Below are 15,744 nucleotides of genomic sequence, written 5' to 3'. Positions count from 1 at the left end.
TATGTAATATAAAAATATGTATATACTATAGTAGTATACAGTACATAGTATAAACTATGTACTATAAAAACAATTATACAATATGATATGAACTTTTGTAGTATTCTGTTGCCTTTTTTCTTTCTCAAACAGCTGTTTCAACATAAAGTTATGAAATCATGTGCATCTTTGAGTAGAAATCTTATAGTCAGTATGACCATGACTGTTTTCAATCCAGTGTTTATTTGTTTGTTTATTTGTATTTATTTATACAAAAGAAATGTGCTAGCAGAGCAGTAGAAGCTTTAGGGGAAAGAGGCAAGCCTGAGGACAGGCTATCATTTGTCAGATGGACACTGCATTGCTCCTAGGACCAATACTAACAAAGGCTCTTTCTCAAATGAGCCATCACCATTGCAAACCAGTGTCAGTAACGGGAATATTTTCTGACTGGCTCGCATTTGATAAATAGTAAGTAATATGTATTCAAACTTAATTTTAAACAGGACCCAAACATTTAAGTTAGGTGGCAGGGACCTAGAAACAATATTGATCCCTGACCTTTTTTTTTTTTTTTTGCAATCAGAGAGATTTGATTACATGCATAATTTGTCTTCAATACTCAGATTTTGCCCTTAAGTTATCTAACTGAATGACAAAAACTGCAAATAAGAAATATGAATGTATTATTGCTAGGTTTAAAGTTAGACTTGCTTCTTCTTGCAATAAAAGAGAATCAGTTTCCTCTACCAAAAGGAAAACTGAATCATTGAACTTCAGATTATAGGCACTGGGTGTCATTATTTTTGTCAAGAAATAGTGAAATAATTTCCAAGAATTATGAAAACCTCTAAGAACATTCTTTCACCAAATTTTAAAGTGGCATCTTGGTTGAGATTGATTTTTCTTTTAAGTTCACAGCTTTTCCTCCACTCAGGGCAAGAGATTAATGTCTTTGCATTCTTAATAAGCTCCAAGCCCTAAATTGCCAAGACATTCTGGATGGAGGCCATTTAGACAGAGATGAGCATCAACAGTACGCATGGTCTATGTCACAGGAGATCAGGCTTCTCAGTGTCTCCACAAAGCCTTCTGATGAGAGAAGCAGAGGTTGCCAAAGTCATCCTTCTGACTACAAAATAATAGAAATGGGCGATCAATCCCTCACCTTCTGTGGCCTCTCAGGACTGGCAGCATTCATGTCTGAATTGAAATCATGAAGGGTTTTTTGGCAGTCTCTTTTCCTTTGGAAGGGTAGATTAGAAAATTGTAATCTGTCGGTTGTGATTAAGTTTCTGACTATCTCTGTGTTGAACTTGAAGAGAATTGCTACAATTTTCAGTTTGTGTTTCCCTGTCCCCTGTGATAACTTGGGTCAGAGGTTGGACTGCAGGCCTCCCAGTGGTATGAAAAGCAATCATCCAATGTCCAGTCTGAGCCAAAAGCAATAATAACCTCAAAACAGAGCCTGGATTCAACGCAGAACTCATTTTCATTGGCCAGACATCTCTCTCTTCAGTGACCAGACACTCATTCATTTTGACTCATCTAATGACTGTACCCTGTGACACTCACATTTGCATATTTAGAGATTGTTCAAGACAATAAGATACTTGAAACGATCTGAATTTTTGGACATTAGATGAATAAAATAGCCAGGGAGTTATCTATTACTTACCTAAGTGAGCATGTGTGTGCGTGCTAAGTCACTTCAGTTGTGTCCAGCTCTTTGCCACCCTATGGACTATAGCCCTCCAGGCTCCTCTGTCCATGGGATTCTCCAGGCAAGAATACTGGAGTGGGTTGCCATGCCCTCTTCCAAGGGAACTTCCTGACCCAGGGATCGAACCCACAATATCATGTCTCCTGCAATGGCAAGTGGGTCCTTTACCACAAACGCCACACAGGAAGCCTCACATAAGTGAGTGACCAAGGACAGATATATTCCCTGGTAGCTCAATTGGTAAAGAATCCACCTGAAATTCAGGAGACCCCAGTTCAACTCCTGGGTCAGGAAGATCCGCTGGAGAAGGGATAGGCTACCCACTCCAGTATTCTTGGGCTACCCTGGTGGCTCAGCTGATAAAGAATCCACCTGCAGTGTGGGAGACCTGGGTTGTCCTGACTCAGGGTCTCTCAGGAGGGTCAAGTTATTGGTGGGGCTGCAGTCATGAGTAGGCTTGTCCAAGGCTGGACACTTGGAAAATCGGTGCCAGCTGTTTTCAGGTGGCCTCAGTTCCTTGCCATGTTGCCTCTTCACAGGGACCCTTGAGTCTCCTCCTTGACATGGCAACTCCCTCAAAGCAATGATCCAAGAGCGAGCAAGGAGGAACCCATAATGCCATCTATGAACTAGTCTCAGATGTCAGGCATCATCAGTCCCACCACATTCTATTCACTAAATGTGAATCATTAAGTACCCTCCCCCCTTCAAAGGGAGGGAAATGAGCTTCACCTTTTGAAGGGAGGACTGTCGAAGAATTTGTGGGCATGTTTAATACTGGAGTGGGTTTCCATGCCCTTCTCCAGGGGATCTTCCTGATCCAGGAATTGAACCCAAGTCTCCTGCATTACAGGTGGATTCTTTTACTGTCTGAGCCATCAGGGGAGCCCTAAAAAACCAACACAGCAAGTTAATAAACTTCTAAGTACCTCTAAGTCTTTTAACCTATTAAAATGCAGTTTATAGTAATTTACCTTATAGGATTGCTTTGGGCATTCAATGATATACCATAGGTAAATGGCTTAGAATAGTCCTTAACCCACTGTAAATGTCAGTTTTCCTTTTTCTTCCCCCTCTGATACATATAAAGACAGAATGATTAGAAAGAGTATCACCTAGATGCAGTAGTTTATACCAAATTGTGTCTGGAAGGATTCTTTCAACTGGTTGGAATCTTTTTATTATGTTTGCAAGGGTAATTGACAAGTCTTCTAAACCACCTCGAGCTTGTAGCTGGTTCAGATTTGTGGGATCCTGGGTCTTCTACATTTCTGTCAATGTCTTCACCATTCATACGATCAACTTCTTTGAGTTTTCTGGTTCCTCACATCTTATATCCAACCCATCAACAAGTCCTGCTAGCTCTGTTATCAAAATATATCCTGTCTGTAATCAATTCCTTTCAGTTGCAAGGCACCACAAGTTTCAGCCCATGATCTCTCATCAAATCCTCTTTTCTTGACTATTCTAGTCGTCTGTCATTGTCTATCTAGTCCATTCATAGTCTGCCATACCACTTTCTAGTCTATTTTGAGCACCCAGAGTGATCTTTTTATGTTTTTAGAATGAGAAGGGTTGTTTTTTTTTTTTTTTTTTAATTTGGACCACTTTGTTTCAAGACTTCGTAGAATTTGTTACAGTATTGCTTCTGTTATTTATGTTCTGGTTTTATTAGCCATAGACGTATGGAATCTTAGTTCCCTGACCAGGAATCAAACCTGCAACTCCTGCACTGAAAGGTGAAATCTTAACCACTGGATCACCAGGGAAATCCCTGGAGTGATTTTTTTTTTAACATAAATAAGATGATGCCATCTCCCTGTTCAAAATATTGCAATGGATTTCCTTAAAAAAAAAAAAAATCACACTCCTCCCTCTAACTACATCTAGACTGGTCTGGAACACTCCAGTCAGCTTTAAGAAACTTCTTTTCATCTCCTCTCACTAGGCTTATTTTGATCTCAGGACCTTTGTATTTGCTCTTTCCTCTGCCTAGAGTACAGTCTGCATGGCTTACTCTTTTATTTTAGTCAAATCCCTACTGAAGGTTGCCTCTTGTGAGAGAGACCTGACTGGTGGTACAGGGGTTAAGACTTTGCTTCCAATGCAGTGGGTGCAGGTTGGATCCCTGGTTGGGAAGCTAAGATCCCACATGCCTCATGGCCAAAAAAATCAAAGCATAAAGAAGAAACAATATTGTAACAAATGCAATAAAAACTTTAAAAATGGTCCACATCAAAACTATCTTTAAAACAAGAAAGCACCCCAAATTTCATTACAGTTTCTTGGTTCAGTTCTGTCGCTCAGTCGTGTCCGACTCTTTGTGACCCCATTAACTGCAGCATGCCAGGCCTCCCTGTCCATCACCAACTCCTGGAGTTCACTCAGACTCACGTCCATCGAGTCAGTGATGCCATCCAGCCATCTCATCCCCTTCTCTTCCTGCCCTCAATCTTTCCCAGCATCAGGGTCTTTGCTAATGAGTCAGCTCTTCGCATCAGCTGCCACAAATCCTGTGAACACCATATTAAGTATTTGTGTGTTCTTTCTCTGCCTCCCTCACTAGACTGTAAGCTTCATGAGAGCAGGGAGTTTGCCTTGTTCTCTAATGGGCCCCCATACTCCAAATGGTGTTGGCACATGGTGAGTATTGAATACATGTTTGTTGAATGAATAAATGAATAAGCAGAGTTATGAGCCAGCCCATTTTAATCCAGAGGTCACAAGTTAGAGGCTGGTCCGACACATAAAATTATTTTGTTAACATGATGTTATTATCTGTTAGTGTTTTTGTTTTCTCAAAAATTTGAATTAGTTGACAATTTTTATAAATTATGAGATTTTATATAAACATTTGGGGATAAAAATCAAGATATTTTGGTATTGGGGATTTCTTATCAACAATCACATCATGTTTATTAGCACAGGTTCCTTTTAGACAGGATTTAGCCCAGACCCCTCTGCCCTCTATTATTTCCTGACACCAGTAACTCTCTTGCACCTGGCTGCCTTCACTCTTGTGTGATCTGCCTGGCCATGCAGGCTTTCCGACCCTAGAAAAAGCATATTTGCTGTAAGTTTGCCAACATTTGTCTACATGTCGGTGTAATTTTTCACGTCTGCCTTAGAAGTGAAATTGGTCTCATGCTGGAGCTCCAAGTCATATTCATACTGAGACACACGTTTCAGGTTTGGGTGCCATTCTAGTTGCCAAACAGTTACCCAGCATGACTAACTCTACAAAGAAACATTACAAGTAGGAGAATGGAAAGACTTAATTATGTTTCAAACTAGTTTTCAACTTTGGAAGTTTATTCTTTAAAACATTAAAACACACATCAGTTCAGTTCAGTCGCTCAGTCGTGTTCAACTCTTTGCGACCCCATGAATCGCAGCACACCAGGCCTCCCTGTCCATCACCAACTCCCGGAGTTCACTCAGACTCACATCCATTGAGTCAGTGATGCCATCCAGCCATCTCATCCTTTGTCGTCCCCTTCTCCTCCTGCCCCCAATCCCTCCCAGCATCAGAGTCTTTTCCAATGAGTCAACTCTAAACACTCATAGGTAGATTTAAAACAGTTTCTTTTCAAACTGCGTAAACGTTTGACCCAGATGTTTACCTAATGTGATTCATTTACATTGTGTGTGGGGCATACCCAGTTGTCCTACAAAAGAAAATCATGAGTTTAACAGAAGATAGCTGCATAGTTAGTTTGAAATAGAAATGTATGTACAGTAGCAAGAACTAAGTCATTTTGCTCACTGAATAACCAGTGCCTATGTATTTTAGGGACTTGAATACTTAAGCATCTGCTGTGTGTCAGAAACTGTGCTAGGCAATTGCAGAAGTTGTATTCTGTCTGATAGGCTAGGGGCTGCAGACAGCAAAAACTTAACAAAACAAACAAGTATATTATACTATACACAGTAGGAGTTAATAAGTGCTGTAGGTGTAAAGGAAAGTGGAGTAGAAAGACGGAGATGGGGAGACCTGACCATTTCCTATCCTTAGCAGTGTGGTCATATTGAAAAGATGAGACTTGAATAAGAGCTAAGAGAAGTAAAGGTTTTAGCCAAGTGGATCTGTTGGGGGAAAGCCTTCTTGGAGAAGGACGGACTCAGGTGAAGTCTTAAGGAAAAGGGTGCCTTGTGTTGAACACATGCTGAACAGTGTGCTGACTGACAGTGCAGTTGGCCAGAGTGAAGAGTAAGTACACGAACACACACTCTGCTCTCCATAGGAGTCATCTGTGCTTAGTCGCTTAGTCGTGTCCAACTCTTTGCGACCCCATCGACTGTAGCCCACCAGGCTCCTCTGTCCATGGGGATTCTCCAGGCAAGAATACTGGAGTGGGTTGCCACTCTCTTCTCCAGGGGATCTTTCCAACCCAGGGACAGAACCCAGGTCTCCTGCATTGCAGGCAGATTCTTTCCCGTCTGCGCCACCAGGGAAGCCTAAGAATACCGGAGTGGGTAGCCTATCCCTCCGCCAGGGAACCTTCCCAACCCAGGAATTGAACCAGGATCTCCTGCATTGCGGGCAGATTCTTTACCAGCTGAGCTACCAGGGAAGCCCAGGGAGTCATGTAGTCTAAAGGAATACTTTTCACCTATTTTTGATTAATCTTTATTTTGATTTGGCCATCAACTGAGCATTGGAGACTTCATAAGAGTATGAGAGGCATTTTCAGCACTACAGGCTCAATTTAAAAAAAATTTTTTTTAACTGGAATATAATTGTTTTACAATGTTGTGTTAGTGTCTGCTGTGCAATGAAGCAAATCAGCAGTATGTGTACATATATCCTCTCTCTCTTGAGCCTCCCTCCCACTGCTCCCCATACCACCCCTCTAGATCATCACAGAGCACTAATCTGAGCTCCTGGTGCTATACAGCAGCTTCCCATTTTTGTAAGGAGAACTTAAGCAATTGGCCCCTGTTGGCCCTGCAGTAGAAGATACCTTGACCCTAAGCTCCTGTTCATGTGTAGCTAATTCTCCTGAATTGTCTGCCCTTTCATGATTGCCAGCCCACTCTCTTGTTCCAAATATCTAACAAATGCAGATGATTTTCAGAGGAGTCCATGAGAAAAAGAATAAGAACTGAAATTTGTTATTTCACTCCACAAGTTCATTTACCTCCACTAAGTAATACATACAGTTCAAGAGCACCCTGTGAACATCTCCCTAACAGAGCTCTGTGTCTCCTCAATGCAGCTGCTTGCCAAGGACTGGCCCTTTGGGGTTGAGATGTGTAAGCTGGTGCCTTTCATTCAGAAGGCCTCCGTGGGCATCACTGTGCTGAGTCTATGTGCTCTAAGTATTGACAGGTAAGAGCATGTATCTAAGCGACATATATCCTGACCACGATCCTCGTGGTTGCTACGTTACTTAGAAAGTAAACTGTAATTTGGCAATTGATTCTGTTTTGTTCTTCAGATATCGAGCTGTTGCTTCTTGGAGTCGGATTAAAGGAATCGGGGTTCCAAAATGGACAGCAGTAGAAATTGTTTTAATTTGGGTGGTCTCTGTGGTTCTGGCTGTCCCTGAGGCTGTGGGTTTTGATATAATTACCAGTGATCACATAGGAAATAAACTGAGAATCTGCTTGCTCCATCCCACTCAGAAAACAGCATTTATGCAGGTAAATTTTACTTTTTTTTTTTCCCTTTTCTGCTCTTGCCTTATAAATGTTTAGCTATTTTCCCCCAATCTCTTCTTCTTGGGAAATTATTGATTTATGACTATCCTTGGCATAAATTAAAAGTGTAGGTCCCAGGACCTCAGGGTTAACAGTGGGACTAATGACCCATGCTGCAAGAAGCTAGGTCATTACTTCTCCAAGAATTCCCTGATTCTCAGGAATACAGATAAGCCAAGTTGACATAAGAGAATCGATTGGAATTTATAGCTTTCCGACTCAAATTCACATAAGAACTGGCAGCTACAACGTATTTTGCATTAAGCAACACAGCAGTCATTGGAGGCAGTGTGTGGTTAAAGGAATGATCAAGGAGAAGTCCCTCGTATGGACAGACTGGTAGAAATCTATGTGACTCCATGAATCTTGGTATGAATGACAAGCTTGTCCTCTCTCTAAAGGGAAAGCTGCTATTGCAAAGAACTTCATCTTGTCTATTTATTTAAGAGTGTTTAATTAGGGAATGGGGAAAAATAGCAATGCTGGTCATCGGAAAATAGACCCTAAGTAAAAAAGGCTCTTCCCAACAGAAAGGGTGAGGAGAAGTTAATGCAAAGGGAGTGGGTCCAAATGTCACAAATAATTATTTTCTATTTTACACATAAGTTTATATAAGATTTTATGTATATGTGTATAGATCATGATAAACAAAAGACTAAAGAGGGGCTTTAATGGGAAACTGAAAATGAAAATGCCGTTTCCTTGTTTCTTATTAGTTGCAATAGAAAAAGTACTGCATGGGTGTGCGCTAAGTCGCAGTCGTGTCCCAATCTTTGCGACCCCATGGATCACCTCCACCAGGCACCTCTGTCCATGGGATCATCCAGGCAAGAATACTAGAGTGGGTTGCTGTGCTCTCCTCCAGGGGATTGTTGCACCCAGGGATCGAACCTGCATCTCTTATGTCTCTTGCATTGGCAAGCGGGTTCCTTACCATAAGACTACCTGGGAAGCCCAAAGTACTGCATAGATTCCATAACTTCTGTTCCAACAGAGACGTATCTGGAACAACAGTCTTTAAAAGGAAAAGGAAAAAAGAACGAGTAAGAGAGAAGTGATTTTATAAGCAATTTTGATTTTTAGTTGATAGCTTAGATGTATACATTCCTGAGCTAAATGATTACCATAGACCTCTTCCTACCTGCTTTCCCCAGAAACAAACTTGTTAAAAAGTGAGAAGTTCCCCAAAACACTAGAATATCTTTACACATCAAGATGTGGTATTTCACACAAGAAGTTCCTTTCACTTGTGTGAAGACAAAAATATTTGAGTTATCAATTTTGCCCAATTGCTTACATTTTTATATATAATTATAGCACACTGCCTTAGAGAATTGAAACACCTTTTAGGAAAAGTTTGTTTCATTTAATTTAATTTTTTGTTCAGCAGACAAAAAATTCTACATAGTAGAATAAAGATTCTACTGAAAGATTCTACATAGTATTTATAAAATGGATCTACTTTAGAAGATTATTCCTTGATGAGCATTTTTTAATATCTGATATGTAAGATTTTCTTACAGAGGAATATTAACTATAACATCCTTTCTTCCCCATAGTTTTACAAGACAGCTAAAGACTGGTGGCTATTTAGTTTCTATTTCTGCCTGCCACTGGCCATCACTGCATTGTTTTATACCCTGATGACTTGTGAAATGTTGAGAAAGAAGAGTGGTATGCAAATTGCCTTAAATGATCACTTAAAACAGGTAAGGAAATAGAAATATTTGCTGACTCATGATTATAATTCCAATTATGAATATGAAAATAATTGTAGTGATAATAAACTAAAAGTATCATATACTAGAGCATAATTCCTTTTTCTTAGTCTGATATTTTTAATATGGTTTATACTATCTACCTGGAGATACCCTACATAATCTAAAGGAATGTAAAAAGAGCCATCAATTTTTTAGATAAACCATTTTTTATTGGTGTATAATTGCTTGGCAGTGCTGTGTTTCTGCTGTGCAGTGAAGTGAATCAGCTGTATGTATACATAGATCCCCCCCTTCTTGGACCTCCCTCTCACCACCGCCCATCCCACTCAGCTAGCTCATCACAGAGCACTGAGCTGAGCTCTCTGTGTAATACTGCAGGTTCCCACTATCCATTTACACATGGTGGTACATTGATGTCAAGCCTAATCTCCCAGTTCATCCTACCCTCCTCTCCCCTGCTTGGTGTCCACACATCCTTTCTCTGTGTCTGTGTCTCTATTCCTGCCCTGCAAATAGGTTCATCTGTACCGTTTTTCTAGATTCCACATATCAGATCAGATCAGTCGCTCAGTCGTGTCTGACTCTTTGCCACCCCATGAATCGCAGCATGCCAGGCCTCCCTGTCCATCACCAACTCCCGGAGTTCACTCAGACTCACGTCCATCGAGTCAGTGATGCCATCCAGCCATCTCATCCTCTGTCGTCCCCTTCTCCTCCTGCCCCCAATCCCTCCCAGCATCAGAGTCTTTTCCAATGAGTCAACTCTTCGCATGAGGTGGCCAAAGTACTGGAGTTTCAGCTTTAGCATCATTCCTTCCAAAGAAATCCAAGGGCTGATCTCCTTCAGAATGGACTGGTTGGATCTCCTTGCAGTCCAAGGGACTCTAAAGAGTCTTCTCCAACACCACAGTTCAAAAGCATCAATTCTTCGGTGCTCAGCCTTCTTCACAGTCCAACTCTCACATCCATACATGACCACAGGAAAAACCACAGCCTTGACTAGATGGACCTTTGTTGGCCAAGTAATGTCTCTGCTTTTGAATATGCTATCTAGGTTGGTCATAACTTTCCTTCCAAGGAGTAAGCGTCTTTTAATTTCATGGCTGCAGTCACCATCTGCAGTGATTTTGGAGCCCAGAAAAATAAATTCTGACACTATTTCCACTGTTTCCCCATCTACTTCCCATGAGGTGATGGGACCGGATGCCATGATCTTTGTTTTCTGAGTGTAGAGCTTTAAGCCAACTTTTTCACTCTCCTCTTTCACTTTCATCAAGAGGCTTTTTAGTTCCTCTTCACTTTCTGCCATAAGGGTGCTGTCATCTGCATATCTGAGGTGATTGATATTTCTCCCGGATATCTTGATTCCAGCTTGTGTTTCTTCCAGTCCAGCGTTTTTCATGATGTACTCTGCATATAAGTTAAATAAGCAGGGTGACAATACACAGCCTTGACGAACTCCTTTTCCTATTTGGAACCAGTCTGTTGTTCCATGTCCAGTTCTAACTGTTGCTTCCTGATCTGCATACAAATTTCTCAAGAGGCAGATCAGGTGGTCTGGTATTCCCATGTCTTTCAGAATTTTCCACAGTTTATTGTGATCCACACAGTCAAAGGCTTTGGCACAGTCAATAAAGCAGAAATAGATGTTTTTCTGGAACTCTCTTGCTTTTTCCATGATCCAGCGGATGTTGGCAACTTGGTCTCTGGTTCCTCTGCCTTTTCTAAAACCAGCTTGAACATCAGAAGTTCATGGTTCACATATTGCTGAAGCCTGTCTTGGAGAATTTTGAGCATTACTTTACTAGCGTGTGAGATGAGTGCAATTGTGTGGTAGTTTGAGCATCCTTTGGCATTGCCTTTCTTGGGATTGGAATGAAAACTGACCTTTTCCAGTCCTGTGGCCACTGCTGAGTTTTCCAAATTTGCTGGCATATTGAGTGCAACACTTTCACAGCATCATCTTTCAGGATTTGAAATAGCTCAACTGGAATTCCATCACCTCCACTAGCTTTGTTCGTAGTGATGCTTTCTAAGGCCCACTTGACTTCACATTCTAGGATGTCTGGCTCTAGGTCAGTGGTCACACCATCGTGATTATCTGGGTCGTGAAGATCTTTTTTGTACAGTTCTTCTGTGTATTCTTGCCATCTCTTCTTAATATCTTCTGCTTCTGTTAGGTCCATACCATTTCTGTCCTTTATTGAGCCCAACTTTGCATGAAATGTTCCTTTGGTATCTCTGATTTTCTTGAAGAGATCCCTAGTCTTTCCCATTCTGTTGTTTTCCTCTATTTCTTTGCATTGATCACTGAAGAAGGCTTTCTTATCTCTTCTTGCTATTCTTTGGAACTCTGCATTCAGATATTTATATCTTTCCTTTTCTCCTTTGCTTTTTGCTTCTCTTCTTTTCACAGCTGTTTGTAAGGCCTCCCCAGATAGCCATTTTGCTTTTTTGCATTTCTTTTCCATGTGGATGGTTTTGATCCCTGTCTCCTGTAAATGTCACGAACCTTATTCCATAGCTCATCAGGCACTCTATCTATCAGATCTAGGCTCTTAAATCTATTTCTCACTTCCTCTGTATAATCACAAGGGATTTGATTTAGGTCATACTTGAATGGTCTAGTGGTTTTCCCTACTTGCTTCAATTTAAGTCTGAATTTGGCAATAAGGAGTTCATAGTCTGAGCCACAGTCAGCTCCTGGTCTTGTTTTTGCTGACTGTATAGAGCTTCTCCATCTTTGGCTGCAAAGAATATAATCAATGTGATTTCGGTGTTGACCATCTGGTGATGTCCATGTGTAGAGTCTTCTCTTGTGCTGTTGGAAGAGGGTGTTTGTTATGACCAGTGCATTTTCTTGGCAAAACTCTATTAGTCTTTGCCTTGCTTCATTCCGTATTCCAAGGCCAAATTTGCCTGTTACTTCAGGTGGTTTTTGACTTCCTACTTTTGCATTCCAGTCCCCTATAATGAAAAAGACATCTTTTTTGTGTGTTAGTTCTAAAATGTCTTGTAGGTCTTCATAGAACCGTTCAACTTTAGCTTCTTCAGCATTACTGGTTGGGGCATAGACTTGGATTACTGTGATATTGAATGGTTTGCCTTGGAAACGAACAGAGATCATTCTGTCGTTTTTGAGATTGCATCCAAGTACTGCATTTCAGACTCTTTTGTTGACCATGAGGGCTACTCCATTTCTTCTGAGGGATTCCTGCCCGCAGTAGTAGATATAATGGTCATCTGAGTTAAATTCACCCATTCCAGTCCATCTCTAGGATGAGAGGAAGGGCCGGCTAGTTAGGGGGGTTTAAATGGACATGTACACACAGCTATATTTAAAATGAATAACCAACAAGGACCTACTATATTAGCACATAGACTTCTCCTAAATGTTGTGTGGCAGCCTGGATGGGAGGGGAGTTTGAGGGAAAAGGGATTCATGTATATGTATGGCTGAGTCCCTTTGCTGTTCACCTGAAACTATCACAGCATTGTTTATTGGCTATGCTACTGCTGCTGCTAAGTTGCTTCAGTCGTGTCCGGCTCTGTGCGACCCCAGAGACGGAAGCCCACCAGGCTCCCCTGTCCCTGGGATTCTCCAGGCAAGAACACTGGAGTGGGTTGCCATTTCCTTCCCCAATGCATGAAAGTGAAAACGGAAAGTGAAGTTGCTCACTTGTGTCTGACTCCCAGCGACCCCATGGACTGCAGCTCACCAGGCTCCTCTGTCTATGGGATTTTCCAGGCAAGAGTACTGGAGTGGGGTGCCATTGCCTTCTCCTTATTGGCTATACCCCAATACAAAATGAAAAGTTTAAAGAAAAAGATGAGTCTCTATTCATTTAGGTTCTAATTCACAGTAACTATTTAGTTTAAAACTCTGTATCCTGAATTTTTACAAATGCCACTGACTTTTTGTAAACAGTATTAAACATTTTTTTTGGAAAGAGAGAATGCTATGATTATAATGAGCCATCCATTACAGAGTCTGATTGTGGTTTTATTTCAGAGACGGGAAGTGGCCAAAACAGTATTTTGCCTGGTCCTTGTCTTTGCTCTGTGTTGGCTTCCTCTTCATCTTAGCAGGATTTTGAAGCTCACTCTTTATGATCAGCATGATCCCCGTAGATGTGAGTTTTTAAGGTAAGTAAGGTAAAATAGAAATAGTTGTGTAAATAAATGCCATTCAGAAGTTTTTCCATTGATTCCTTTCATTGGCAGGAAGAGAGAGTACCATTTTTCTAATCCTAAAGCAATTTAAGATGCCCCCCAACTTTTTTTTTTTACTTTTACTTCTATTTCCAATGGAGAAGTAAGGGGAGCTTTGGAGAACGCTGAGAATGGAGAGCCAGGGCTGTCCAAGTGAGTGAGTGCATGATTGAAAATACCAGATCTGGTTCTCCATTGCACTTTGTAAATCCTTTCTTTTTTAGACAGCCTGGGCACTTACGAAATATATTTCATTTTAAGGCAGAGAATTGAGCATGGGAGTGGGAATAGCGGTTAATGATATGACAGGGACAGAGAATAAGAGAAAGAGAGAGACAGAAGCAAAGAGAAAGAGAGAGAGAGAGAGATCAAAATCAGCAAAGACTAGTGATAAAGTTAAAATAACTACAAATGGGTAATTTTTAAATTTATAAAGCACAAAAGTCTTTAAAGGATTTGTGCTCATAGCACATAAATAAATTTTCATATTATTTTTGCAGCTTTTTGTTGGTATTGGACTACATTGGCATCAACATGGCCTCCCTGAATTCCTGTATTAACCCAATAGCTCTGTATTTGGTGAGCAAAAGATTCAAAAACTGCTTTAAGGTAAGACAGTATTCGAAAATCAAAAACCCTTGTAATCTGGTATCAAATATAACCCTTACAAACTATTAACATTTCTATTCAGAGAGATCTAGTCAATTGTTTTATAATTTTCCCTTGTATTACATGATAGATGATTGTTTAAATATAAATTTTGCTCATAAATCACTATAATTGATTTCTCCCTACAAATCCCAGTCAACCGTTCACTACTGCCTCAACCAATCAGTTTTACTCATAGAATTACTCAGAAAATGAATAAAAAATTACATGCATTGATATATGAATGCTCTCACATGATAAAATAAGAGCTACACATGAATTAAATGCACTATTTCCCTTTTTGCAAGATTTTGGACTAGGTAGCCCACTCCTAATTATAACTATGTTAGGCTCCTTTTTCATACACAGGTGAGAATTACAAGTCAAACAAAGCAGCTTAATTCAAGCTCTGCCTTCACTTTTCTGTCTTCATTGAATAGCAGTGCTCCTGGATACAGAACACGTGAAATTATTCCTCGTTTGCCTGCTTCCATTTGCGTGTAACATCCATCCATCCATTCACTCCTTCAGTTACCTAGTATGGAATAAAACATTCCTTCCCTTATATCCACTTATTCTTAGTGTAACCAAACCTAGGTTGGCTGCTTGTGCTCATACACCAATAATTCTAGAGGCAAGTGTTAATAAAGAAGAAAAATACTTTCATCAGAAAAGCCAGCAATCTAGGGAGATGGTGGATTCGGGTGCAGAGACCGACTCTAAAGATTCTATTCGGTCATGACAATTTTTAAAGGGAAAAATGGAGGGAGAAGAATCTCAGTAAATCATCCAGGCAGAAGGTTGGGTTCTGCCTCTCCATGGAAGGCAGACAATCTGGCTCTCTCTTCAGATGTTATCTTGCCAAGTGATCTGCTTGCAGGATCCCTTGGGGGGATTGCTGTGGGTTCAGACCTAGTCCCGCTTCTTTTTATCTAGGAAAAGCATCAACAGGTTAGACAAGGCATCTTGTGTACCCAGTTGAGCATTAAGTCAGGAGTCAGTTTCAATTGCTTAGTGATCAAATCTCTAGGGGTGTGTTAGTTGCTCAGTCACGTCCAACTCTTTGTGACCCCATGGTCTGTAGCCCACCAGGCTCCTCTACCCATGGAATTCTCCAAGCAAGAATACTGGACTGGGCCATTCCCTTCTCCAGGGGATTTTCCCAACCCAGGGATTGAACCTCGGTCTTCTGCATTGCAGGCAGATTCTTTATCCTCTGAGCCACCAGAGAAGCCTATAATTAGGTTCTTTTAAGGTTAGAAGTGAACAGAAATAGGTAAACAGGAAAGGGACAAAGGAGCTGTTTTCAGTTCCCCACTGTCAACCACCATTCCATTTCTATGGAATTAGGGGTGAAGTTCTAGGGCACCATATTCTCAGAGTGGAAGACGTCAACATGGGTCTGTAGCATCTCTTTGCTGACAATTTTAGTTCTGTACTTAAATATATGGGGGGAACAAGCTACAATTATTTGGATGCCCACAAAGTTACAGATTATTATGGATGTATGGGTATGGTAATATTGCCACTTGCATAGGAAAAAAGCTTTGAGTTATATATTTATCAAATATTAAGAATATTCCTCAAGTAATCAAGAGTAAGTATCCAAGAATTGAGTGTCTTTCTATTTCATTTTAATTAAAAGATGAAGAAGTTTAATTATATACATTTTTCTTCAATGTAGCTTCTAGTTTAAACACTTATCGTATACTACTTCTGTAGTTATATGTTTTTAAGGGAAAATAAGAGGGCATGGCA

The 15,744-nt window shown here is 40.6% G+C and overlaps 1 protein-coding gene across 1 annotated transcript in view; it reads left to right on the top strand.

Moving 5' to 3' along the window:
* The window catches only part of EDNRB (endothelin receptor type B), a 31,718-nt gene that overhangs the window by 13,343 nt on the left and 2,631 nt on the right, over positions 1–15,744 (top strand). Inside the window, exons 3-7 of the mRNA XM_005902818.3 lie at positions 6,922–7,034; positions 7,144–7,348; positions 8,965–9,114; positions 13,139–13,272; positions 13,839–13,947. Of these exons, the coding sequence (XP_005902880.1) occupies positions 6,922–7,034; positions 7,144–7,348; positions 8,965–9,114; positions 13,139–13,272; positions 13,839–13,947 (711 nt within the window). The remainder of the gene's footprint in view (positions 1–6,921; positions 7,035–7,143; positions 7,349–8,964; positions 9,115–13,138; positions 13,273–13,838; positions 13,948–15,744) is intronic.

The sequence above is a fragment of the Bos mutus genome, chromosome 12 (assembly GCF_027580195.1).
Source record: "Bos mutus isolate GX-2022 chromosome 12, NWIPB_WYAK_1.1, whole genome shotgun sequence".
Lineage (NCBI taxonomy): Eukaryota > Metazoa > Chordata > Mammalia > Artiodactyla > Bovidae > Bos > Bos mutus.
The sequence above is the reverse complement of the archived record's forward strand: the minus strand, read 5'-3'. Positions and strand labels throughout refer to the sequence as shown.